Raw genomic sequence first — 27,998 nt, 5'->3', positions numbered from 1 at the left:
CACTTCAAAAAATCTTCACTGCCTTTCCTTTTTGTTTTTTTTTTCTTTTATTTATTTTTCTTCTATAAATGATATTTTTAAACCCGGAATTTATCCTTCGTTCGTTTATCTTCCCGCCGCCTAGGTGCTAAACGTGTGGTTCACACTCTGGACGGAACTGCCTCATAAATATCCTCCCGCTCCTCTCTTCTTCTACTTCTTCTTCTCCTCCTCTATAATCTCTGGCTCTCTCATGTCATCCTCTCTCCCTCTCTCTTTCCCCTTTGCTTTCCGCCATCACCATCACAAGTCACACTCCTTTCTCTTCAATTCCTCTCCGCTCTCTCACTCTCTTTCCAGCTCTCTCCGCTGCTTCTCCTCCTCAAATCCCTCCGATTTAGAACGCGAAGAAATCCGCTGGCTCCGCGAGGAACAGAGATGGCTCCGAGAAGAGCAACGATGGCTCCGCGAGGAACAGCGGTGGATCCGCGAGCGCGAGTCTCTCCTCCGCCAAATAGCTGATCTAAGGCTCCAAATTCAAGCCCTAGACAGTCAGAATCCCACTCCAGGAGCTTCGGTATCTGAGATGATTGCGAATATTGGGACTCTGTTGCAGGTTTTGAAGGATAAGAATCGGATTGCGGAGAGCGGATTGAGTGCGAATCCAATGGTGTTGGAAGGAAGGAAGAGAGACGAAATGGACGTGGAACAAGAAGAGAAGCGCGTGGTCGTGGAGGAGATTCGGATATTGGAGAGAGAGGGGAAAGTGGAGGAAGAGAAGAAGAGCGTAAAGAAGGAAAAACGAATCTTGAGAACGGGCAGCGAAGGAGAGGAGGTGCGAGAGATGCAGGTCTGCTTGCAATAATGCATTTAAGGCGAGTTTAGTGTTTTTTGTGCTATGTGTCCATATTTCTAAGTTTTCTCTTTCTTTTGTCTGTGTTTTACGTATTACTTCTGATCCATTTTTTCTGTTTGGAGTTCCGTTTTTTAATATGCCTTAGCATGCAAATCAAGCTAAAGTATTTATTGTTCAGAAATTGCTAAAAACTTATATAGCAGTACAGAATTTAATGAACAAACACGAGATGACCTATGCATTTACAGTTCGTAGGAGTAAAATTGTGCTACTCGGTTTATAACAATTAAGTATTTCTTTGAAGTTACGTGTTCTTTGTTAGTACCACTTTATTTCATCTCTTAGAGAGGAGTGAGATTTACATTTTAGTCGGCCCTATATGTAAAGTATGGCAGCTGCTGTAGCTATAATAAAATTTATTAGAAAGAATATATATCTCCTGTCAAATTATTTTACTGATTCCGTTTATGATATACTTCCGAGGTTGGGCAAGTGTTTAGAAGAAACTCTTAACTTTTCTCTTGCTTGGACTGTTGACACTTGACAATGTACTAGGTTTGTGTAATAATGCAGGCAGTTAGGTGGAAAAGCTAATCTACAGGGTATCCCAGTTAGTTTTTTTTTTTTTTAAATTATGTTTTACCCTAATTTTAGTTACCATTTGACCCAAAAGAATGTAAAACATTTCTATATCCTATTCTAATGGTGCTCATTCTATTCTATGCCATTCCATTGCCTACCCTTTCTTCCCCTCTCTAGACAAAGCTTAAATCCGAGAACACTACGTTAAGAAGTTTTTGTATGGATGTAGATGACAGTAAACAATCCTCCAAAAAGGTTCAGAATATCTTTTTCTTTTTTGATAGTGGTAGTATGCATGGTAATGGGGGGCTACAGAAATCTGTACCTGCATTTAGTTGGTCTGCTGTAGTAATGAAATTTTAACTACCTTATAGCGTCCCTGTGGTTATTTTTCCTGTTCTTTTTGCTTGCTTTTGTGCTGTAAATTTTATGTCAGCATCTTATACTTTGATCTATTCTGTTATTTGTGACAGGAAGCACTGCTTAAATTGGGATTTTACTCAGGTGAGGAGGATATGGAATTCTCCAGCTTCTCTAGCGGGACTGAGCGTGCTGTAAAGACTTGGCAAGTAAGCTTTAGATATTATTGAGTTTCTTTTAGATGAATATTCCTAGACATGATTGAATTGACGATGCAGATTGATTGTTGGTCTGAATAGAATTCACAATTCTATGATCTCAATTGACAGGCAGCCATTGGTGTCCCTCAAGACGGGATGATGACGGCAGAACTCCTTGAAACATTGTTTGTGGAACAACTGATTGATAGAGGTGTCTCAAATATTAATGCTAATCAGGAGAGTTCATCTCCAATAAAGCAAGAGGTATATTCATATCGTTTTTTTTAAAATATAAAATGCATGTTAACCCTGAGCATACTTGACAGAAGAAAAAGGCCGAAGCCTTAGAACAGGCTGTAGGTAGGATTAGTAGGATATGAAATGCAACACTTAAATCTATTCGTTAGCGAAGTAATCCTCCGATCGTCCACATTCCAACAATTTGTAAAGCTGCAGCAAAAGAGAGAAGGCAGGAGCTTCCTTGCTCTATAGCTTTATAAAAGCACCAAAATAGGTTCTTTGACAAGAGCATCAAAAGGATTGGATAAGAAGGTAGGGAAGCTGGGATCATGATTCTCTAGTTAATTCCCGGAAGAAAAATCTTTCTCCTTTCTTTCTCGTATCTGGCCTTAACAGCCTTGCTTACTCACTCTCTTTTCAGTTTGAAAGGAGCTAATTAAAATCTCGATCTCTTCCAGAGAAAGCAAAACCAACGAGCCCTCGGTTAAGCGAAAGATGTATGGCTTTGATTTTGAGGATTACTAGAATCAGAAGTTCTTTCAAATCCTTTGGACAGAAAGGAACTACACACCACACTATTCTTTTTTCTCTGTAGTTTGAAGTCTTTGATGCCCTGAACAGAAAGCACCGTTTTAGCATCAATTGCTCGTACGAGCTTAAATCATTCCTGCCTTTACTCTCTTTAAGTGAGAACTGGTGGATTTGGTAAGTCTCTTGAGCAGATTAGCACCATCAATTAGTAGCAGCATCTTCACCGCTCAATCTTGGAGCTTGGCTCCCTGTGTTTGAGTCTTTCATTCCTATTCCCTCTCAAACTCATCAAAACATCAACAAGGGCATCCCCTTCACTTATCAAACGAAAGTCGAGCCGAATCTCATCTCATAGGACTATAATCTTTGTTGCAATATATTCTGTTGTCTTACAGTTGAAAGATGGACGAAGTTTGTAACCATTTCCTGGCCATGACAGGATGGAAAAGACACAAAAGCAACCTTCTCCGATTGAAACGACAATCTTGCAAATTGGCAGAGCTTTGCGTCTGACTTGAGAGATTAGTGATTAGTAGATAGGAGAGAGGAAACGGGGGAGAGAGAATTAGAGATTGGACATGTCGCAAATGGACATTTTAGACGTTTCATTGGTGTTTTTCTTTTTCATATTTAATATATATGCACTGAAGGTAAGGTACCTTAATTTAAAATTGGGCTAATATAATATTTTTATGAGATTCTTTTGAAAAAGAAGAAAAATAAATTATATTTTATATATTCAAAAATACAAGTTAAAATTTATAGAATAACTTAAATTGACATAATAATTATTTTAAAATTTACACTTATAGTTACTGCATTTATATTAGCATCCTTATAATTAGGTTTCAAATGATTTTGTTGTTCAAAACCGTATGCACACCTCCTGTGTGCATGCATGGCAAACCGGAGGAAGTACAATTTTGATTATTGCAAATAAACTACTAAAAGAGTGTTGTATTTTGTTTTCAAGGAGAACGCAAATGGAAGCGCAGTTGCTTCTGTAACTCAAATCTCAGAGATACAGCAGACAGTTGTGAAGGAAGATGGTGCTACAGAAATCGAGGTGTCTGAACAACGTGTTTTTCTTCTTGGAGAGAATCGATGGGAAGAACCCTCTAGACTTAAGGGCAAAAATAAACAAGTTGGAAGCAAGTCCACAGGCACCACAACAAAGTGTCTCACCTGTCGAGGGGAGGGCCGGTTGATGTGTACAGGTACATATGATCCATTTCCTTCTTACTGCACATAATGGACATTACTAGGATTTGACAATCTTGAACTCGAAAATCTGGTAGAGCTTGAATGATTCCATAAAGCGCATTCAGGCTGTTGCTTATGCGCCTTAAAAACTGCTTAACCCCCCCCCACCATAAGCTTCCGTAAAGATTGGAGGAGGTAATTTTTAATACATGAAATATCACCCGCTCTACCAGTTGAATGGGATGTTTTGGAAGAGAAGAGAACCGATGTTATAGACTTTCAGAAATGTTGGTGAAAACTGTCAATTAAAAAGTTGTAGGCTAACCTATGTCATAATTTTCAATACATCATGTTAGCAAATTTGAAACGGACGTGATGTGGATAAGTCACGTCATTTGCTGTCAGTGAGTGCAGACCTCGTTAAAGAAAAATTAATAAAAATGAGAAATTTTGTCCCATTTTGCCTAGTCCATAAAAAACCTTGAATAAAAAGTATTTAACAGAAAATTTTGGACATTTTTGTATAATTCAAGAAAGATTTTGATATTTTGGCCTTTTAATAGTCATTCACTGTTTCGCATTGTTTATTAATAATTACTCATTTATTAATAAAATTTCTTTTGGCTGCTCCTATACAAATAGACAGTGGTATGTCTTGTTTTCTCACGCATTATTCTACCTAGTTTCCGACACCACCTTAACGTTGTAAAAATGATGAAACTGGACAGGATAATATAATGTAACTCTATGGTTGTGACAAAAATACAGGATAGTACGAAGTGTTTCAAAATGTTGAACAAGGTTTTCAGAAACATAAATACTATTTTCTCAAACACTTCCCTTCATCAAATTCAAGTAATTGAGAATTTATTTTTCAATTAAATGGCACAAGGACAATTTTTTAAAACCAGCTCCTGAGAGATTGAAACTAACAACAATATTTGACAGTAAATAATTTTTGTTATTATGCTTATTTTTTATTTTTATTCTAAGAATTTTTATATCTATAAAAAAACTATTGCTTAATCACTACTAAGTAATTTACAAGTTAATTAATAATGATTAAATTTTATAAATTAAATTTAAGTAGCTTCAAAATACGAAATAAAATATTAAATTATACTGAGTGTTTCAAATATTATGTATTATATTATTTTATCTGAATTCATATCACATAATATTATTATGTTAAATCCATCACAAAAGCGCATGATTTTTCTTTATTTATTCCCATCTATACACCGAACGCCATACAAGTTTTACAATTCTTAAGCATAGAAAAGGACCAAGCAGGTAATACGTTTAGAAGTTTGGAGTGTCATTAAAATTTAGCTTCATGCTACATTGAACATCATGAGTGTACGCTCAATAGGAAAGAGGTGTAGTTTGAAGGTTTATGATGATATATGGTCCATCCAAACCATTCTGAAAATGCTCTTCTTTTTCCTGCAGAATGTGATGGGACTGGCGAGCCAAACATTGAACCGCAGGTAAGAGAATTGTTCACATTAATTGATATGTTTAACTTTTTTATTACTGCTGTAGAAAACACAGATCATGTGAGCAAGATGTGTTAATGCAGTTTCTGGAGTGGGTAGATGAAGGAGCAAAATGTCCCTATTGTGAAGGCCTGGGTTACACTGTTTGCGATGTATGTGAAGGGAAAACGCTTGTCTAGTCAAATGTTCTGTATGCATCATGTAACATCATATTTTATGCAGTAACAACACCAAATTGTGAATCTATACTGTGCAGTGCTATAGAGAATCATAAAAGGTTGGGTCTACAAACTGTTATTGTAGGTCCAGATCCTTATCCAAGAGAGAAGGAACCACCTAATTCTCTCTTTCAAACTCATATTCATAAGACACGTGCCACCAAGTTATATGAAATTATTAGTGGGTAATAGGAGGATTATTTTTTAGTACGAGTTATTTGTTGTTCGATAAAAATAATTAATAAAAATTTGAGTCATTTTAAAATGCAAAAGTTGTGTATTTAGTTAAAATAATTTTTTAAATTTCAAGTTTAAATCTTAGAATTATTTTCTAAAAACCATAATTTATAATTTGTGTTTCAACATGTTAAAACTAAATTTTAACTTTAACATTCCCTGAGAAATTTTATTCATTTAGTTACAAAAATACTTATAAAATGCAAAAATTAAAATTAAATTGGGAGCCTTAATCCATATCACATGCAAGTTTTTTCTAACAGTTCAAGTTACATCCTTGGCCTTTTTAAACAATAATGATTCAAACATAAAGAACGAAATTTGGAGATTATGTCATTTACTTGTCAGACACTATTTTGGCTATTTCTGCATGAAGTTTGATTTCTCTTCTTTCTCTTCTTTTTCCCCGATTTACCCACCATGAAGTCCATCTGACTATGGAGCCAGGTTCAATATCTCTTTTTTTAAACACAAAAAGAAAAAAAAAAAAAAACCAGCAGCTAGCTCCACCTACGAAACTTATAAGCAAAAATGGGTATAAATGTATGATTTGATGCATATGCAGGATTACAGACATTAAAATGCTGCTAAACACTAAAGGACAACTTGTTTGCAATAAATCAAGAACCCTAGAAATGCAGATGAAGTATAGTACTCATCAGCAACAAATTATTTTCTTCCCCCGCCTCTCGCACTACCAATCTAAAACTAGTGACATTCTGAGATGGCTAAGAAGCTTTTATTTTGGACTACGATCAAAACAACACACTTTGCATTAATCATCTATGATGTCCTATGTATGGTAATGATGTGACATGCCTATGACTATAAAAATGTCATTACCGTCACAGGTTTGTCTTTGGTTTACCAGCAGCAACACGCCTCGTCTCAGTTCTCATTGTCACAAATTCTTCAGCAGCAGAAGGGTGTATTCCAACCTGCAGGTTATGTTCTTCTGGTTATTTCAAGGATGGTAAACTGGGACGATATGTAGAATTAGAAACCAGATAAAAAAAAAGGAGCAGAGTGGGGGGAGGGAAACAGAAAAGAAAGTGAAAAAATGATGACTAAAATGAGTTAGACAAATATGACCATTGAGTCATAATAAGATATATCCTAAACATTTTCCAGGCTCTATGTTCTGGTTAATATTTTGACAGCAGACCAAATGTTTATCAATATATGTATTTAGCGCCATGTAATATATACACAAAAGTTAAATATGATTGTAGCAATCATAGAGCAACCATGAGTGCTTATTACATGTTTATCATACACGTTTCGGATAGATTATCCTTGTGTATTACTACTACACGAACTAGTTGGAATAGATTTACTTGTCTCGCTCTCTATGGAGGCATATGGCTTTTTATGGAGTTTGCCTTTGTCTATTATGCAAAGGAAATGGGAAGCCATCTTATATTAATTTGGCCCCTTTTTCCCTTTTTTATTTTCGTTTCTTTTTGTTTGCCATTAATCTTCTATTTTTATTCTCTTCCCTTCTTAATAAAACCCCTTTTCTGTCTCTAGCTACTAGACACAAAAAAAAAAACTCGATAACTTTGCCACATTTTGTTTTCCACATTTTATCTACTATGTTGTATGCTTGAATTTAATTATGCTTTTATGGTACTAAATTCAAATGAATGTCCCTTGTTAACAGCCAAAATAGACACGTTTTACACATCATTTACCTCTCCATGCTGGTTTTTGCAAGTAAGATCTAAGTTCCGCCAATTGTGTGATTCATTGTGCTTACACAATAAAAGATGCTAATTACTAAGCAAATAGACTTTTTCCCCTTGTCGCTTCTTATCTTAACCATCGTTGAGTATGAGTTCAGAAGACAAAATAAGATAAAATAGGCAACAAAACCATAGCATGCTAAATTAGTTTCTCTTACTAACAAATCACTGAGGGTCATTTTGTTAATGTAACTTGACTCCAAAGAGTTGTTGAAATTTACCGTGCTGTCAAATTGTTCCTTGGTTGCCCCACATTTCAGTGCAATGGCAATACCCTAGGAAAGACATTTCAAATCAATAATGAAAACTGAATACCGAGAAACGAATACACCAACAACACACAGTTAACAACCACTGTCCCTCCCAAGAAAAATAATAAGACAAGACAAGTTACGTGCCAAGAATTGGCAAGTATTATGGCAATAGAGAATACTGGAAATTTCCTACAAATTTCAAGGAATTACTTATACTGTGCCACAATGGAGAGATGAGAACACAAAATGCATCTTTCTTCACAATTTAAGGAAATAATTTGCCATTATATATTCCAGTTGAAAGCTTAATTATTAATTAGCATCATCTTACATTCTGGAATTCAGATTTTTCATTCATTTGGTTCTATGATAAAAGTTTTAAATTCTCCAGCAACTCAAGTCATCAATCCCAAAAATTTTATCCATACACAGAACTACCAAGAGGAACCCCATCTAAGAAATTTAACCAAGCAGATCACAAGGTCATTCACAGTCAAATAACAATTCAAAGAAGAAGCTTCATCCAGAAAAATCCAAATACAAATTTACCTGCATGATCTCAGCTGCATCGGGCCCACACATGGATGCTCCAAGAACTTTATCCGTCCCAGCATCAACAATTAGCTTCATCAAAGTCTTTTCTTGCCGTCTAGAAGCAAACAATAAGCAAAATAAATCTTAAAGTAGATTACACCACAAAAACATCAATGCAATCAGTTACAGATAAAAAGGGTTTACCTTAATTGGGAGAAGAACTAAAAAAACTTAAAATTTTTCAATTCTAATATCAATTACATCTTCTGGTAATATCGAGAAGTGATCACTATGATCAAGTACCACACCTGTCATTTTTCTAGTCACAGTTTCATTAAAATGTTTAACTTGACTGTTCTATCTTAACTTTTTAATAAAGATATTACTTTAATTTGACATCTAGAAGATGTTAGCACACACCTACACATGCAAGCAAGTGAAATTACTTTAGTTTGACATGTAGAAAATGTTAGCACGTACCCATACATGAAAGCAAGTTGTATTTGCACTTACTGAGAAAAACTGGTAACTCTTATCTTCTGTCTAGAAGTTCAATAAACCTCACAAAACCCTCCTTTTTCCAAAAAAATTCAGCAAAACCAATTAAGCTAATCCACTGCATGTCATATCTTGATCTACCCAAAAAAACAGGGCACAAGAGCTAGAAGTGAAAGGAATCTTTTAGGAAACAAGCTAAGAAAAAAATCAGAACTTTTCTTATCACGCATCAACATTCTTCAAAATGTCAGTTACAGTTGAGAAAGTATAGATTTACTTCAAATAATAAATTTTATAATACCCGGATACTGTGTTCTTCATAGGATTGAAAGTCGAGGTGAAGACCAATATGTCACCCTTGGCTTGCTCAATTGCTTGCTCTTCACTGAGCCCCACAACAGAAAGGGGAGGTATGCTGCGAAGTAATGGATAACAAATTTTTTTTGCTGAATTAGTGCATAACTCAAACACCATTGTAGGCATAGAAAATCATTATCTGGAATTGCATCTCCAAGTTGATACCAACCATGCCAATGTGAAAGCTCTATACTGACCACTGAACGTGAAAGCTTGATAGCTAAGAAACCTAATTAAGTAATTTCGTTTTTTTTAATTTTTTTATCCTAACTACAGAAACAACAGATAAGGAAACACATAATTACATCCAGACCAAGAGGAAAAGGACTAGGAGTCCTGAATTTGATTTTTTTAATTTGATTATTAGTGTCTACTACTATGATACACAGATTAACCAAGAGGAAAGGGACTAGGAGTCCTGAATTTTCTCAACTAGTGCATCCATAGCAGGCAAGTAAAAGAAATTAGTATTTAAAACAACTGCTTACTTGTATGCTATGGTAGGCAGTGTGGCAGATGGTGATGATACTGTTAATATTCTTTATATTTCCTCTCCTAATAATTTTTATAAATGGGTTGCATCCACTTGGTGCCCTTTTAATATATTTTCTGTTTTACTATAACAAAAATTTCATAATATTATAATTTTTATTCTAATGAAGTCTAAATATTTTAATTGCCAATTTTTTCACACGTAAAAAGTAGAAAATATACTATAAAGACACAATTATCAAGTTGTCAATTCCCTTTTTCTTTTCAAAAGAAAAAGAAAAGGTTGTGAATGTGAAAAATCATGTAAATAATGAACAAATATCTTATGGTCCACTTACCAGCTCATTGAACTGCAGTTATTGTCATATAATAAAAATGTACAGTTATTATCTTCCAAAAACTACAGATTATTTAACTCGGGTGAAATCACAGCTCCCAACTCACTAGATGATTCCGATTTTTTTTCCCCAACCCCTGCCCAGAGAAATCTACTCATGCAGCCCTTGAGTCTCTCCATGGCCCAGCGAGTATCCTAAACAAAGATAGGAAGTACAATCACATTCTTGAGAGGCAAGACTAGATTAAAGTGATCCTACCCCTAAAGAGAAGAACCCCCCTTTCGAACTCACAAGCATTTAGCCACTGTATTCTCTACCCCCTCCCAAAAAATCTTACTCCTCAGATAACACCCTCAACGGAACTCCTAGCTATGCGATAGTTCATACTAATTTAGTGCATCCTTTCAATTCTGCTATATGGTCCATATTCTCCTCCTCCACATTAACCCCAATGCATCCGCTCTTAGCAAGCTTTAATCTTAAGAAATGTTCAAACACAGTGAGTGCAGTTTCATGAAGCTATTATTGTATTGTTACAGTCGTCAGCAAGCTGAAGATGAGAAACTTCTATTACATCCTTCCCTATCTCTAACCTCTGTATCAAGCCTCTTTCAGTTGCTCTAGTTAAAATTCTACTTAACATAGCAACCACCAGGGCCCCAAACATGTCGATTTTTTTTTTTCTTAATAAATGAATAAGATCTATTAAGATAAGAAGAGAAAAATACAATGACATGACAGTAAGACATCCTCAAATATGTCAATCTTATTACTAAATTCCTAAACAACTGCTTTTAAATCCTCTCAGTTTTTTTTTTATAAAATAAAAAGTTGTATGTGTGTATGAGCTTTAGAAAAACAAGAAGTGTCATGTTGTTCCTTTGACTTTCCTTTCTTTAGTGGGTAGAATACTTGCTTCCACTATTTTAGATCTCGGAAAATAATATTGAATTTTCATTTGATAACATCCATCATATAACTACTATTTTTAAGGAGAATCTTGAGTCCAATAGCATCTTCACTAAGTTTATAAGTTACAAAAGCTTGCAACCTTGCAAAATTTCGTCTGATTTTAATTTTCTCCACATATCCAAATTGGTAAAAAATTGTCTAAATCATCTTGTTGAACATCCTTTGTAATTGAACATATGCTTGATAGAATGTAACTAAAGAAACACTAATCATGTTTCAAATCCATCGAAAGTTTCTTTTTGTCCTATTTATCCTTGAAGAAACCTCAACTAGAAAGAACAATTTAACATTACCTACAAATTGCTGAATTTTGGATAAAAGTTGGCTTGAAAGTGGCTTCAAAAACAACTTTGCCAAGAGGCGGCTCAGCTATAGAAGCGGCAAAGAAGATTTTACTTTTATGGCTTCTAGCACATTATGTCATTGCTTCTGTGTTATGTTCTTTGGGTGTCATGTTTCCATCTATAAAAAAGACCGTTGATGGAGGTCCTCAATCTAGTCGCAATGGTTGTCTAAGTCGTCAGGAAGCTTGAGTTTCTGCAAGGCAACAGTAGGCAACGTTGTTTGTGGCATGTGTGGTAGTTTTTAGCGAATTTAGATATTGATGGTAGGCAGGTCAATCAATATTCTCTAGTGTTGATGTTCATGGTAGTCACTTGCACCTCCAGGCAAAGGCTGGCAAATGCTTGTAGCTAATGATCTTTGTCTATGTTTATTTTACCTATTGTCAGTGTTAAGGGTTCCAAGGTTGCTATGTTTTCTTTTTCTTTTTCTTGGTTGTAGATTATGGAGTTTGGATGAAAAATATGGGAGGCTCTACTCCTAATTGATGTGGGACAAAGAGAACCTAACCACAATACTTAGAAAATTTATTAAGAACCAAAATTGGAGATCTTGAATTTCAATAATCAAATAAATAACTTAATATTTGTATAATAATCGTGTGAATACTAATCTAATACTCCAACTATACTAATAATAAGAACTCTCAAATCTATCTAGGAACTCTATGAAAAGAAAAATAAGCTAATTAATTAGACTAATCTGTTATAGAAAATAACTAAATAAGAAATGATAAATTCGTACAATTTATCCTATAGATATTAATTCCTAAATAAGCTATAACATATAAACATTACAATTACAAAACATATCATAGTAATGAAATATATCCACTTTAATATCTTCCTCTTCTGCATCACCTTTCCTATAAAATTATACTTGAGCCACAGTTATGAGCTTGTTGACTTGAGGATTGTTAATACTAAATCTGGTCTTAGTATGAAAAGTTCTTACAAATCCTTCACAAGATTAATAATCGAAATGAAATAATATCATAACTATTTCTACAACAGAGTGGAAATAGGTTTCAAACTCAAATAATCAAACTCTATAAAGGAGATTCATGCCATTTAAAAAGATTATGAATTAACAATTTCAGACCCCAAAGAACTGTTGTAGACATTTAATTCAGCTGTCTGCAGATGCTACTCCAGCAGCATTTATTTACTGTGATAAACAAAGATCAAGAAAGAACATGACAAGAGGCCCTGCATTCCCAAGCTAGAGATGGTTACCTAAACACAGCATGGGGTACATTGCTGTAGTTTGGTTTGCTAGGTTGCCCCCCAAAAACAGTTTTCTGCAGCAATACAAAAGAAATTCATTCATCAGCCCAAATGAAATCACTTGAACCGGACTTGCTTAAGCAAAACCAAAGCAGAAGTTTGGGAGAAAAAAGGTAATGAGAAAAAAAACTTTAATAAAAAGAATCCAGATGAACATACAGCAAAGTAGGTCCCTTCCATTAAGGCAACAGGAGTAAGGTTCATTCGATTTGTAACATCTCCAATAGCCCATATACTTGGTATATTGGTGCGTGAATAATCATCTACCTGAGAAAAAAGCAAGGTAGAAGTTTCGGCAACATTTCAGTAACTTTTTGTCATTTATCATAAACGTGTTTCTTTTCAGATTTACTGATGGGCTTACACCATTCAAGAGAACATTAGAATGTCACAATTAAGTCAATCATGCAAAACTATAAATTACATAGCAGGTCTAATATTCTGACATTACATTCCTAAAGTAATAGAAGACTTGAGAATTCCAAAAGAAACAAGGACCCTAACATACCCCTATGTAGAACACCCAGATTGAAATTATGTAGTGATGCATTATTTATTACTATATTTTTCTCGCCGCTAAACAAAGGTGACCTTAACCAAATCTGGGGATCAGGAACCACACCAACTGTTATTGCATTAAATAGCTGAGCTTCTATCTGCCACGTGACAGATGTTGACTCCATTGAACAGTAAGTACCATTAAATAAGCATCTAATTGCCTTCCCACTCACATGGACAGTTCAGGATACCCATTGTGACCAAAGCATAATATTTCAGAAATCACAGAGAAAATTCCGGTAGAAAAATCTCAGTCCATATTCACAGCATTGCATCCCCAGCTGACATAGAAATCAACGGCAGCGGTTGGAACATGTGGTTAATAGGAATCTACAAGATTGGCAGATCGAACAATATGAAAACTTGCTTTCACTCCTAGCCGAATTTCAACCCACCAATAAAGAGGATCAACTTCATTGGTCTCTTGGCAACAATGGCAAATTGTTGGTCAAAACATTCTACCACCATCTGGCAGGCCATAACAGAGCAAGTAATTCTGATTTTCTGGAAAAAATGATTTGGAAATCCAATGCCCTCCCTTGTATCACCTTCTTTACCAGGAAGGCTGCAAAACAATGGATTCTAACCATAGACAATCTTATGAAAAGGGGTATAACATTATCCAACAGGTGCTTTCTTTGCAAAGAAAATGCTGAATCATGTAACCACCTTCTACTTCACTGCCCTTTCACTCAAAAATTATTGACCATCGTCCACGGGCTACTTGGTATTAAATGGATTATTGCCAGCTCTATAAAAGATGAATTGAAGGCTCGGGAATTTCAGCGCAAAGGAAACAAAAAATGTCGACTAATTCCTCTCATCATTTTTTGGATCATCTGGAAAGAAAAAAAACAATAGAGCTTTTGAGGGCAAAAAGGATAGTTTTGGCAACATCAAAGACAAATGGTTTCACGTTTTTTGGTCTATTATTCTTGAACATAACCTTTGTATTGATGATTTTGGTTACATTGTAGATATATTCATTGAGTTATAAATTTTTTGTATATGGGCGTCAACTCCTTGGTGTCTACAATCAACACTACTCCCACTCTTTTATCTAAAAAAAATAGTATTCTATTCTCCTATAATGACATTATAAAGATAAAACTACATATTGCCATTCACATTCAATACGAGCCTTTCAGTATCAATTGCCTAACAAAGGCCAAGTATTTTTTTTTAAAATAAACAAAGGCCAAGTATTACTTCCAAAAGGATCAACTACTCCTATTTTGGTAGAAAAAAAAGTGCTGTTAGAAAGAGAGAGAGGGATACCACAAGGAAGGACTACCACAAGGAAGGACTAGTTGTCCTCCCAAAAAAGCAAAAAAGAAGAATATTATATTGGCCAAAGATCACTTCTAAACAGATCAAATACAAAAAGACTCATGTTGGCAGTACTGCAAAAAATAGACAACTAATAACAACAGTAGAGGAGACTGACATTATCATAGTAAACACACAATCAGATGATTTCTGCTGACAACAAATTACAGAATGCTAAGTTAAAAAGAATCCAGAATAAGAAGAGAAATCCCATGACCTTAACAGCTCCTATTTGATCAACTTCCACGCCAGCAGCATCTAAATTCAATCGCTTTGTATTAGGGGCCCTACCTGTAACAAACAAAATAGGCAAGAGAGGAATGTAGGCACTCTTATAAACAACAGTATAATAACTCTTTAGCTTTCTAAACATCCAGAAACGTACACAACACATAATGCTAACAAACAAACATGTCAACAATTTGGTGGCCTCTTACATATCAAGATTTATGTCAGATAATAACTTTTATAGGTCATAAAAAGTCAGCAGATATATTAACAACTTATAAAAACATTACGTACAAAGCTCGAAATGAAAAGTTACATCTGTCATTTGAAGGCAAACAGATTATATTGGAAATCTAAATGGTAAAAAAGTTCACCCTTCACATTCTAAAAACGAAAACAATTAGAAGAAGAATAAATGGACTGAAGAGCACATTGATTTCTAATATGTTGATCACCAAAAAGTAGCAAGCAACTATACAAGAGATTAGAAATTTTACAACTTTAAGAAGGTAAACTAAGTAAAATAATATAAGATGCACAAGATGAAAAGCATCTGAAACTATGAAGAAAGATAAGGAATCATTCAGTAAGAAGCAGAAAAACTGTTGTACTTGATGGTAGAATATATGGAACTTTGGCTGGAAGTACTAGTAGTTCGAACAGTAATTGAAGTTACCAGTAGCAAAGAGTACAACATCAGCCATCAGCTCTTCACCATGATCTGTAATTACTTTTATGCCATCCTCTGTTTTAATTAACTGGATTTTTTAGCAGATACAGCCATCATTAGTAACAGGTAAAAATAGATCAGGAAAACTAGCAAAAACATAAAGAAATAACAGTTCTACAGAAAGGAATCACAAGAAGATCCAAACAGGTATACTTCTTTCAAACTTGTCCTGGGGTGCACATTAATTCCTCTTCCTTCCAAATTTCTTGCAACCATAGCTCTCATTTCATCATCAAAACCTCTGCAGCAGAAAATTTATACACAAAAGTATAAAAAATTCTCCAATGTACCAAAGCAGAAAATGGGCATGACAAATAGATCATTTAGTTCCTGCCAGGAAAGGAAAAGATTGAATATGGAACCAACTCAGAAATCAATTAACTTAATAAGAAAACTCACCTTTTTGAATAGTTTACTATAAACATAGTCTTTCACTCTGAGACATTTGGCTTTTGGGTTGGGGGGGGGGGAGTTTGCAGAGGCCTCAACTTAATTTTGCTTTTGGCAAAGTATGCAATTACTTCTGAGCATTTACTCATGTGTGAGTTATATATACTACCTTGCCTTTAAAAATTAACAAAAAACCATCACAAAGTACTGTTCAGTTCATCAATGTGCAGGGACCTTATCCTAACAAGGATTTAAAAAATTATAGCCGAGAAAATATAGGTCCTAGACTAGTAATAGCAGTCTTAGAAACTTACAGTGTTTTTATTTTTTTTTTTGAGATAATAAACTTACAGTGTTATGACCATTTAAAATCAGGGTTAACGCATAAGAACATGCATTATATGGCTGTTCATAGACCTGATCATAAACAGGAATCTCCAACTCAAAGATAAAGTAAAACAATCAACAAGTTGAACATGAACACAATAGCTCAAACCTTAATGGCAGTTCCTTCCTGAAAAATATATCCACATTAGATCCAAAACCACGCCATATTGAAGCAAACTCAACAGCAATGTACCTAAAGGACAAAAGAACGTAATCATATAAATATTGGCCTGCCAAGATCAGCCACAATGAAAAAGAGGTATTATGGGAAAAGCAATGTACCCTCCTCCAAGCACTACGGCACGCTTAGGCAACTCATCCAAGCTCAATGCCTCATCAGAGGTTATAGCCAACTCCTAGAAAATCCAAAATTGTGTATACAAACAAAGTGAACCATGAGTCAGCACCTCAAATCAGAAATAAATATTTAATCCAATAATTTGGATACAACAACAAATCAACCTGATTTAAGTTAGGTTTCTCGTGACTATCAGTGCTTAGGTAAATGGCCATGTCTCCCCATCAAGTTTGATGGATAAGATCCATTCTAAAGATTAATAAGATCCTCCAAAAAATCTTAGGTATTTAGAACAAACATACATGGTAAGTAGTCTGGTATCTTATTACTATCAGAAGTTGGAAACAAAGAACAAACGTGCATGGGAAAAGTAGTGCAGAAAATAAAAAGATAATACTAGATGCTTTATACAACTGCCAGTAGAATAGGAAAAAATCAGAACTCAAGTTCAATGGATAACCTAAATGACGTAGGACAAGTTGGGCATGAAACCAAGTGGTGGAGAAATTTTTCTCTTCAAAGGCACCAAAGTTGGTTGCAATCCATGTACAACAATTTAAAGTTCTCTAAAATAGAAGAGATAAAAAAGATCAACAAATATCAATCCCATCATCAAGGGGCTGACATTTAAACCAGACAGAGAGTCCTAAACCAACTAATAAAGTGCTGAATTTAGGCCCGAGGAAATAAAAGAACAGGAAGGAATTTAGAGAAAAAGAGGGATTAAGGCGAAGAAACAAGTAAGAACAAAGATTTGTTAATAGAGACAGAGATTTGTTAATAGAGATAGAGAAAGGGCAAACAACAGGCAGAAGTGAAACAGATGGAAAGGGAGCAGAACAGAGATAGAGCTACAGAATAGACTTTGTTAATATTAATAAAGAATATTTATTTCAAAAAAAAAGTCAATATTACTAAAGAATATCAATTCCAACCAACTCTGACCTCTTGACTAGTAATCTTTATATAGGTGTTAAATCAAACTTAAATCTTCTGAAAACACACAGATAAAGTTTCCTAATTCAATTATTATTCCAAATATGCCGAGCCTTAAGCAGTTCAGCACAATTAAGAGTTCGAGACAACTGAGGCACATTGTGTTTTTAAGGATCTTCTCTACCTCTTTTAATTTTTGTGAGTCTGAAGGATGGTGTTTTTGGCATCTCCTTAGGCTAGGTACATGGAATCTGTAGGAACATCTCTTTATCTTTTTCTAAAAGAGATTGAACAACAGTTTTACATTAATAATATGTTATTTCTTTACCTCCTTTCTTAGGAGAACCTTTTATCCTTCTTTCGTGTATTTTTTTCCAAATCTCTCTCGCTAATAATAATTCTTTTCTTACTAATAGAAAAATCCAATACAATGTTTTAGACCAATTAGTTACCATTAATGTGCTTACTTTATAACCAAGGATGAGTAGTTTTTTGAATTCCCAATCAACATCCAGTCATACTAGAAGGAAAAAGCAAAAAACTTACATGCCCAGGAATAGGAGGCCGCTGAGCCCTACTGCCAGTAGCAATCAATATGTGCTTTGCCGAATAGCACAACTTAGTGCCATCTAATTGTGTTACCTCAACTTCAGTAGGACCAACTATCTTTCCCTCACCTTCATACAATTTAACTCCAGCATTTGACAATAAACGCTTGTAAATTCCATTTAGTCTTACTATTTCATCTGTCTGCAATAAAAAATAGAAGGTAATCAACCAAAGCCACGACAACTATGAAAGATAAAAATAACAAGCAAGAGTGAAGTTCCAAAAGATCAAAGTGAAGAAAAAAAAATTTCCCTAAGTAAAATTATTTATTCTAGAACAATAAAGTGACACATCTATTAATAAAAAAAAATCTCAAAGGAGCTTCATATTTAAAAACTTGCTTTAAGGAAAAACCCATAACTTATAGGAGTTAAAAAAAAACCTGCATAAATAATTATTTGAAAATAATAGCTAGGGGACATTTATTCTTGTTCAATATGATAGTTAAGACAGGATCACTTATGAACAAGTGCTACTTGTATTAATTCACACCCGGGTTCCCGGCAGGGGTGACAACATGAATGAGTAATGTTTAAACAGGCCACTTCAGTACATTAAATAACTGTCTATTTCCTTTGGCTCTACTCAAGTAGCTTAGTAGATAGCTTGTCATCTCAATATATATACGACCTGCTATAAATCGGTGGAATTATTTATCCTAAATATGCCAAATGAGTTAACCCATCCAAAATTCGAATTTCCACATTTAATATGTATACTAAATTTCTCTATATTATAATATTATATGTATTGTTTATATTATTTATGTTGTACATACACAAGTATATATAATTATGTATATATAATATATATAATAAATAGGTCAAAAATATGTCAATAGATTGCATAAAAAGTAATCCATTTAACATGTTTAACTGGTTAAAAAAGCCTAAAGTAATCGAAATGGGTTCGACTGGTTTAGACCTAATTTTTTATAGTTCCAAGCATGTTTCACCACTAATAACCCAAATCCATTTATCATGTTTAACTGGTTAAAAAAGCCTAAAGTAATCGAAATGGGTTCGACTGGTTTAGACCTAATTTTTTATAGTTCCAAGCATGTTTCACCACTAATAACCCAAATCCATTTATCAAGAAGAAAAAAGTATTTAAGAATTATTCCCTTGACTATATTTTGGGTAATTTGTAAAGAAAGGAATAGGAGGGCGTTTGATGGGGTGGAAAGAGATATTGTAAAGATTAAGGATAGTTAGTCCCACTATTTTGGTTCTATTTTTTTGGGACACGACATGTATAGGATTGAAGATTTGGAACACGTCATAGATAGTATTACTAGGATGTAAATACGTTCAATATAGCTTGCACCCCCTTGGCGCATTTTATTAATTTATTTTTCATTTTTTCTTTCCAAAAATAACCCAAATCCATTTAGGCTAATGAAATCTACTTAACATCATACCTAAATGAGTTGTTTAAACTAATCATTTCAAGTTTTGTGAATATTGGTAGCTGGCACCGTTATATCTACCTTAATTTCCTAAAATTATATTACTTGAGTACATACAGTTTAATTGATGTGTACTTGGGTGGCGCCCCCTTAGCGCCTACATCAATACACTTTACACTTTTCTTTAAAAAAAAAAACAGTTTAATTGATGTGTCTAACCCCAACCCAAGTTAGTGGCGACTCCTAATTTTATTAGACCAATCCAGTCTCATATTGAGACAGAGCTTAAGCAGCAGCAAACAGAACAAGCACAGTTCTACCACTTATGTTCATAAGAGGATCGCAAAGATAATATTTGCAGTATGAATGTGTAAATTTCAACAAAAACTAAATTGATGTTATTCAAGAAAACAAACCAGAAATTTTTTCTGTCTTATTGAAAAGCAACTAGAAGAGTTGCACTCATACTCTGAAAATAGATGAAGAAGAAAGAAGCCAAATGCTCACATTAAATATTTGACCTAAAAGCAATAGATGTTATACTACCTACTACACCCTCTAATATCCAATAGATGAAAACTTTTCTCACAGTAAACTGTTCCATATCCTTGAAGAAGTTCCCAAAAATCTAAACAGGCCATGCTAGCAAGAGAGTCTCCGGAAAGACAACTCTTTCCCATCTTCTGTGACACAAAGCAGCCTCCCTAACCAGTCTTCATTTTCGTAATGGCTATGCCTCTGCTATAACCTCAAAAGCCTTTTGGTGTTAGAAAGGTACCCAATTAATCTGGTTTAAAATTTTATTTGCTTCTCTTTGGACTGGTGGCTGAATGCATCTGTGATCTTGCTCCAGCCCTTTGGAATATTGTACCTAAGGTATGTCCACACTTTGTAATATAGTGGCACCTCCCTTGGTGCCTCTTGAGTAATAAATTTTCTTTTGTACTTCTCAAAGCATCCTTTTCAATCCCTCAACCCGCAGGGACATTTTCCATACACTGAATGGTTTGGAAATACATAGCACAGTAAGGCTCATCCCCGATTCATTTCCTCCAATGCCAAAGCAACAAACACCACTTCAATTTCAATCATCAGAATGATTGCTAAAATGACAGTCACCTTTATATCATTTCTTGCAACTGCTTTTTTCTTGATTTCATCCACCCAGCTATGGTTTTCGAAAAAGTTGTTGCACTGGAGCTAATATACAATAAACATGAAGATCAAGAATATAGAAACTTTTACCTTCTTTTGCAAAAGCTTTTTCCAGTTGAAGTCAACATTCTCATTCACTTCCCACCCATAATTCCTGGCATCCTACAAACAAACAATAATGTAGCAGGGGCTTAAGCTTTATGATAAATGAATCATTATTTCAACTAGTATCCTAAAAACCATGTAAACTTTACTATCATATAAAGGAGGCAAAAATTTTGTGACCAACTGAACGTTAAGAAATACCATCATAGTTTCACACAGAATCTACAAGTCAAAACTAAGATGTATTCAAAAATCAAATGAAGTTTTTGTTATCATGGCAAAGTCGTTTTTACCACTTGACATGTATGCTTGATAAGGCTGAATGTTTTAAAATGATATTTAACATTTATTTCTGAGAACAGAAAGTTCCACCGCTTTAGATTAAAAAAAAAAAAAAACAGAAAGTTCCACTGCCTGTTGGTAATAAAAATTTACTACCAAAATATTAAAAATAAAGAACACCTAAGCCAAGAAAGTTAGCGACGATCAAAAAATCAGATTGAGTTGATATTAAGCTCTCTAAACAGTGATCCTAATTCGTGAGATTAAGCCTCTCTAAGAATGTTTTCATAGAAAACTCATTCAACATAATCTCCTCACACTTTCTCTTTGTTGGATTCTTATAGAAAACGGAAATATGACCAAAATTTTATCTAAAAGAAAAGAAAAAAAATCGATCCATCAAGATCAGCGAGCTACATCAAATAATTGAGCTAGAGATCATAGTTCTCACCTCAATTTCACCTCGAAAAGATGCTCCATACACCAAAATCTTCTTTGGAACACAACCACGAATTACACACCTGGAAATTTCAAATATAAAGAGTTCAATAAAAGAGAATTTTGGTTTCACGTATTAAGAGTTAGAATTTTAATATTAAAAACATCAATTACCAACAACTCAATCCAAAACTCACCAAATTTTTTAGTTTGGAAATACAAGAAAACACTAGACAAGTAACTGAAAGTAAGGATTAAGGAACATGGTCGAACATCCATAGATTATCAAATTTGAGCAATATTGTTGTAAGAGCAACACAAGAATCTAGTATGTATTCACATCACAAGAATCTAATAGGTACTTATATCAACGAACTAAAATTTTGATTTTTAGCACATGCTATCCATAAAGGTCCCTAACTACGTTATAACACTGACCCAAATTCGGTTACCAACATAATCATGTAGGACGTATTGCAGAAATATTTTTTATCATCTACTGAAGGGACTGCTCCTTTCATTACATGCAAATAGTTTCTGCAAAAATCTATATTTTTCTTAATAATTAACTTTCTTCTAGCTCAATTCTCATAAGAACTCATTTTCTGCTTGTTTCAACAAAGGAGAACCAACTTCTTGTCAAAAATAATTTCTGTATACTGTCCCAAAAAATATCTTTGTATTAAATAACTGAAAAAGAACAGACTTTTCATTTCTCACCAACCTTCAAATTCACAAAAAAAAAAATATACGGTCAACAAAACAACTTGGAAATCTAGAAACACGGGAATTAGGAATTTGCCTATAAACTCTTATGCCAACCTCTTCACTGAGGATTTCGAACTTATACATATTATAATAATTTTGAAAGTATCACATGATAACATGCATCCAAAATTGCCAGTACACCCATTTATGGATATAGCTCAGGACTCTCAACTAACTTTTGCTTAAATCAAACTCAATCACTAATTAGATAGTGAAAGTATAATAAAAAATTTAATTAAGGCTATATTTGGAACAAATCTAGAAATTCTATGGAATTTATTACAAATTCATTACTTAATTCAACTAGGAGATTATGTAAATTGTATGAGAAGATAATAAAATACCTCACACAGAATTCCATATGGAATTAGAACAGTGCATCCCAAATTCCATCTAGAATACATTCTTCTAATTCCATGTAAAGCTCTATATACATAAATTTTCTTTATTGTATGGAGTATCTTCACCATCTTAAGCGTAGATTTTTACATGGATTCCAGAAAATTTCTGGATTTGTTACAAACATAGCCTAACTTCATCTTTCCATGCATTCATTGTACAATGAAACAAAGAGAAATTTTCCACAGTTTTTGTTGATAGGAAACTGCAATTAAGTGCAATAATTTGTAGTAGCATCCTGACTTTTTATTCCCAAAAAAAAAAAAATTTGTAGTAGCATCTTGTGATATTCATACCTTTATATCTTCTATATGGAAAGGGAAACAGACTACTGTAACCAAACTAAACTGAAAAACCTTCTGTTAAGTGAGTGACAAGTCATTGCCTTGCTAAAATAACTACAATCAGTTAAAATGTTCATACCGAGTTTCAACAGGAGAATGGGGAGAAGACAAACGTAAGGACCCAAAATAGTATTTTGGGGGTTCTGTAGCATCAAGCACATTATATTCAATCTTGTGGGTCTCTCAAAAATAAATAAATAATTCAATCTTGTGGGGTTATTTACTAATAATCAATTTAACACATGCCATAGCAATAAAATTTTTAAGGATGTTGACCATATATGAAAAAGGCAGATGTAACTCGAAAATTATGATACTCATCTTAAGAACTGAAGTAATAAAAGAAAGCAAGGTACTAAGAGTACCATAAATAACATGTAAAAGAATTATCAATTCAATGGATTAAAAAACTTACGTTCCACCAACTCCTCCAATTACTTCTGAACTGATTGGATGAAAAGGTAGTTCACAAATACCAACCTAGAAAGGTGATATTTAAAATAATAATAAGAAGCAGACAATTAACCACAAAACAATTTAGCTACAAAAGAAGAAAGGCATTTTAGAACCTAAAATTACTAGATATGTACAACTGGAAACACTAACAGACAAAGAAATAAAAAAATGATCAACATGCCAATACTAGTACTCAACCCCAGCTAAAAGAGATACAACTGCCTACTTGAAACAGTTGGAGATGGAAACTGAACTGTCTGGTGAAATAAACCAAATCAACAAGTTAAGCAGAAAAGAGGCTTGACACGTGAAGGTCAAAGAACATAGCTATGCCTTTCAATTGAATACAAGAAGACTCAGCAGAACTTGAAACAAGCATGTGAGATGAAATTTGTTTTACTTATTTTATTTTAGGAAAGACCACATAAAAAATTGTCAAAATAAATCGTGTGACAACTACATGTTGCATTTCCGTTCTCATATTGAATTATAGGAATGTCATACCAAATCACCAACTGCAATATCATCTAAAATCAGCAAAAAGAAAACTTCTCTAAGAAAACATTAGCTTAGCTGAGTGTTGAACCAAAAAATGCTGAATAAAATTTATAATTATCTCATGTTAAGATCAAATGGGGCTCACTTTAGCTCCAAAATTTGCTGAAAACCTAGCTGCACGAACACCACCACTTCCAGCTCCAATTACAAACAAATCAAAATCGTAGTGAGCCTCTTCGCTTGGTTTGTTCAGCTCCCCATCAATAAGCATTTTTCTCGCCATGCCTAGAGAACCAACAGAACTACGCCTGCATAATTCACAAGTTAACAAACCAAAAAATAGATATATAAAAGAGCAACACTATTTAGCTCTTCAACCAGACTACATTTGCTTATGGAAATGGAAGAAATGGTGAGGAGAGAAAACACAAATCAAGCATATCACCTCTTATGGATTTCATTTCCTAAGCTGCAAATGAGTTTTCGAATTTTTAAACGATTACGTCCTTCAAGTTTCCCGCAGATTCAAAGGCAGCCAAACAATTAAATAGGACACATTTAAAGAGAAGCATTCAAACTCGCAAAAGAAACCGAGAAGAATCATCATAAACTCGATTAGCAAAAAATTCAACAGAATTTTTCTTGAAGGACGAAATCACTCATGGAACACATATACACTCGTGTTCAAAATTGATTTTCTCAGAGTGAACTTAATTATCCATGTACCGGGACTTAGTTCGAGTAAAGAGAACAACTACGATGCTTCAACAATGATTACTTAGCCTTTTCCTGCTAGCAATTCCTTATTGACTTTCTAGCATCAAATATGAATCAACTCAGAGATCGTACCTGTGAGAAAGCTAGAGACCAGCAACAAGACACTAGCCTAGGGTTCTCAAGAGAATGGAGAATATGATTGCTGCCGAGCCACGATCCAGGAGAACGGAAGAGAGAGAATTGGGTGTGTAATAAATAGGCAGCGACTATGGCAGCAGCTAGATTTCTTTGAATAGTATAACTAAATAAATAATAATAAATGTATACAATCATGCTATGGAACGGGGTTGTCAAATAGTATAGATTAATGTAGGGTTTGTCTTAATTAATAATTTAATAAAAATAATCGTCATTAAAATTGATTGGTCACGCTAATTTTTCTCTAAATTATTAGTGAGACCAATACTTTATTATTAAAAAAGTTATTTTTATGTAATTTTTTTGACATCATGAGTTAATCCATTTTATATTTATACAGGTGTAATTTTAATTATGAAACTTGCAAATCTCTTTTCATATATATTCACCTCACTATTTATCTATAAATAAAAATAGTTCATATATTATTATAGATAGTTTAAAATTTTCTAAATATTAACTTTTCTTAATATTGAAGAAAAATTATTCAATTATTTTAAGATTTCTATTGAAATTATTTTAAAAAACACATTTTTTAATAAATAATTTAAAATTTATGTAAAAATAATAATTATTAAGTAACTAAAATAAACAAATAAAATATATAATGTCAAACATGAAAACATACACAATGTATATACACTTAATAGAATCTACAATGTGCATATAAAGACATTTAAGTGATTATTAAAAAAATTTATATTAGATCAAATAGATAAATTCAAATGACTTTTGATAAATAATCTTTTGATGCAGATATTACTACTTTATATATATAGATGTTAAACTAGTAAGCAATTATTAATATTAAATTTATTTAATAATTAAATATTATTATATTATTATATAATATTTAATTATTAAATAAATTTAATATTAATAATTGCTTAATATGATGTATTAGTAATCTTAATTCATATAAGTATTCTCTTATATAAATAAGAATCATGTAAATTTTTAAAAAATTACAATAATTATTTCAGCTATTATCAACATTGTACAATCAAATACTATCAATGTATATATTAATGACAATAAATTTGAATATTTTATATATAAAAAAAAAATTAGATTAATTAAAAATAAATTCAAGCATACACGCATAAATTACATAAATTAAAATGTTAATAATTTATTATAATCACTATTAGACATTTTATTATTGAATATTACCAAATCAAATGTACTTTAACGAGCATAATTTTGAATATATGTTCTCTATATAAGCAAGAATTACATAAATTGATAAATTCTTAATTGCAAGAATTTATTTTGATTATTATTAAACATTTTATAATTAAATATCAATTTTATATATACATATTAATGTCTATAAATTTGAATATATGTTTATCTACATAAACAAATGATGTTATTTAAAAAACTCATTGAAATATTAATTAAAATATGGTAATACCAAAGTCCAGCTCTTTTATATATATACATATGTACATATGTACATATTTATATATATAATGAAACGCAAATTTACCATAATTTTATAGTGAACATCCATTCTAAAACTTACGAGAATGTGCGAGTGTACACGCACATATATATGGCATTTGTTTTGAGGGAGATGCATTTCTTTTTCGCGAACTTATTAGGAAAAAATATAAAATTAAATATCAAAAGCTAATCCGATAATCTACTAAAGTTTATAGTTTTCTTCTCAGAATTGTTTACACAAAAATTAAATTTCATTTACCCTTGCATTTAATAATTCTGGACTCATCTCTGAAATACGTTTGAATTGAAGCATATAGTTACAACAATATTTTTATTGATCAATTAATATAAAGATCATAGTAAGTAAAAAAAGAGTATACGTTGTTTACCCAAAAATATTTAGAAAGCTACAAATGCAGTAGAATTGATTTTTTCCCTTGAGATTTCCTCCAAAAGAAAATCCCTTGGTACGAGAACAATGTTTGTAATCTCGAGCATAATCATAACTTGATAATGGCAGTTTAGTAAAAATCAACATGCAGAACTACTCTGCTAAAGGATTATTAATGTTGATCGAACTCAAAAATTTCTAGGACTCGACTAAAACACCAAAGAAAGCTGAAGAATAATACATTGTCATTTCTGAGCCATTCACCATCAAAACCAATCATGGTTGTCATCTTGAGCTTCTAATAGTTAAAATGGGATCAGATTATGATGCCATGACGGACAAACCTCATATGCTCTATAATAATAGAATTGCTCATTTCATATGGTGTTGAAGTAGATCTGAAAAAATTTACGCCTAATCTATTTAACTCAATTTAGTTTGAACGATTCCAAATGTAAAACTGATGTAACTCATTTAAAATACTGTAACCGCTCTAATACCTATACAATCTAATTATTTTGAATACAGTATTTGAAACCAATCCCATTAGTAGTTTGAATTCTCTAAAATAAATGTCAATTTAATTGATTAATTATTTATAAATTGAATTAAACATAAAAACAAACTACTACTTCTCATCTCAGTTTTATATCACTTATACCATATTCTTCTTTCAATAAACCATGAAATCAACATTTTAAACTTCCTCCCAAAAAAATATTAAACTAAATATGATCTCTAAAAACTTATTATAAACAAAATCATAAATAAATATAATTACAGCTCAAACTCAAACCTGACTTCTGCAACAAGTGAAATCCTAAAGAATTACATCTCAACCCTAAAAAGTTGAATACAAATATTGTCTAGCTCATATAAATTATGAATTAGAAATAAATCTTACTTAGCTTATTTAAAAGGAAACCTTAAGGAAGCCATCTGCTTAGGAGCTTTTCCAACATTAACTTATACTATAAATTTAACTTATAACTTAAACTGCCCAAAAATAAGTTACAATCCTATTTGCTGTGGATAGTGCAACTTAACTTATAAGTCAAAGAAAACAGTCTCAAAAATTATTTGCTGGTCAATAAGTGATTAGAAAGCAACCATTTTAGTAAAATCTTACTCTTTTGCAGAACATGTGGTTATTTTTATAGAATTATAAACCAAACCAAGTTACATTTGATTAAATGCATTAA

At 33.0% G+C, this 27,998-nt stretch overlaps 2 protein-coding genes and 1 long non-coding RNA gene across 9 annotated transcripts; 2 read left to right on the top strand and 1 right to left on the bottom strand.

Annotated features, from left to right (window-relative positions):
- Positions 1 to 118: 118 nt before the first annotated feature.
- On the top strand, positions 119 to 5,694 carry PTAC5 (plastid transcriptionally active 5). Its single transcript, XM_022041263.2, has 6 exons — positions 119 to 829; positions 1,891 to 1,986; positions 2,107 to 2,241; positions 3,722 to 3,965; positions 5,404 to 5,441; positions 5,534 to 5,694. The coding sequence occupies exons 1-6, from the start codon at positions 233 to 235 to the stop codon at positions 5,627 to 5,629; spliced, it is 1,206 nt and encodes a 401-aa protein (XP_021896955.2). The 5' UTR covers positions 119 to 232; the 3' UTR covers positions 5,630 to 5,694.
- LOC148266645 (uncharacterized) lies at positions 2,248 to 3,306 on the top strand. Its single transcript, XR_015817685.1, has 2 exons — positions 2,248 to 2,529; positions 2,639 to 3,306. It is a non-coding gene; the product is annotated as an uncharacterized LOC148266645 (long non-coding RNA).
- GR1 (glutathione-disulfide reductase) lies at positions 5,075 to 25,050 on the bottom strand. 7 transcript variants are annotated; one of them, XM_022041260.2, is made up of 18 exons: positions 24,891 to 25,050; positions 24,187 to 24,349; positions 23,503 to 23,567; positions 21,590 to 21,659; positions 20,842 to 20,913; positions 18,126 to 18,329; positions 16,628 to 16,701; positions 16,455 to 16,538; positions 15,722 to 15,809; positions 15,515 to 15,596; positions 14,828 to 14,901; positions 12,883 to 12,990; positions 12,673 to 12,737; positions 9,238 to 9,351; positions 8,454 to 8,553; positions 7,872 to 7,925; positions 6,749 to 6,843; positions 5,075 to 5,415 (listed from the first exon to the last, which is right to left on the bottom strand). In XM_022041260.2, the coding sequence occupies exons 2-17, from the start codon at positions 24,322 to 24,324 to the stop codon at positions 6,751 to 6,753; spliced, it is 1,485 nt and encodes a 494-aa protein (XP_021896952.1). In that variant the 5' UTR covers positions 24,325 to 24,349; positions 24,891 to 25,050; the 3' UTR covers positions 5,075 to 5,415; positions 6,749 to 6,750. The 7 variants fall into 7 exon arrangements, with proteins under 7 accessions (XP_021896952.1, XP_088071505.1, XP_088071504.1 ...); XM_088215378.1 differs by lacking the exon at positions 5,075 to 5,415 and adding an exon at positions 6,099 to 6,415; XM_022041262.2 differs by lacking the exon at positions 5,075 to 5,415 and adding an exon at positions 6,099 to 6,340.
- Positions 25,051 to 27,998: the final 2,948 nt, after the last annotated feature.

The sequence above is a fragment of the Carica papaya genome, chromosome 3 (genome assembly GCF_054855325.1).
Source record: "Carica papaya isolate Zhongbai chromosome 3, ASM5485532v1, whole genome shotgun sequence".
NCBI classification, from domain to species: domain Eukaryota; kingdom Viridiplantae; phylum Streptophyta; class Magnoliopsida; order Brassicales; family Caricaceae; genus Carica; species Carica papaya.
Note: the sequence above shows the minus strand (reverse complement) of the source record. Positions and strands in the feature narration are given on the sequence as shown.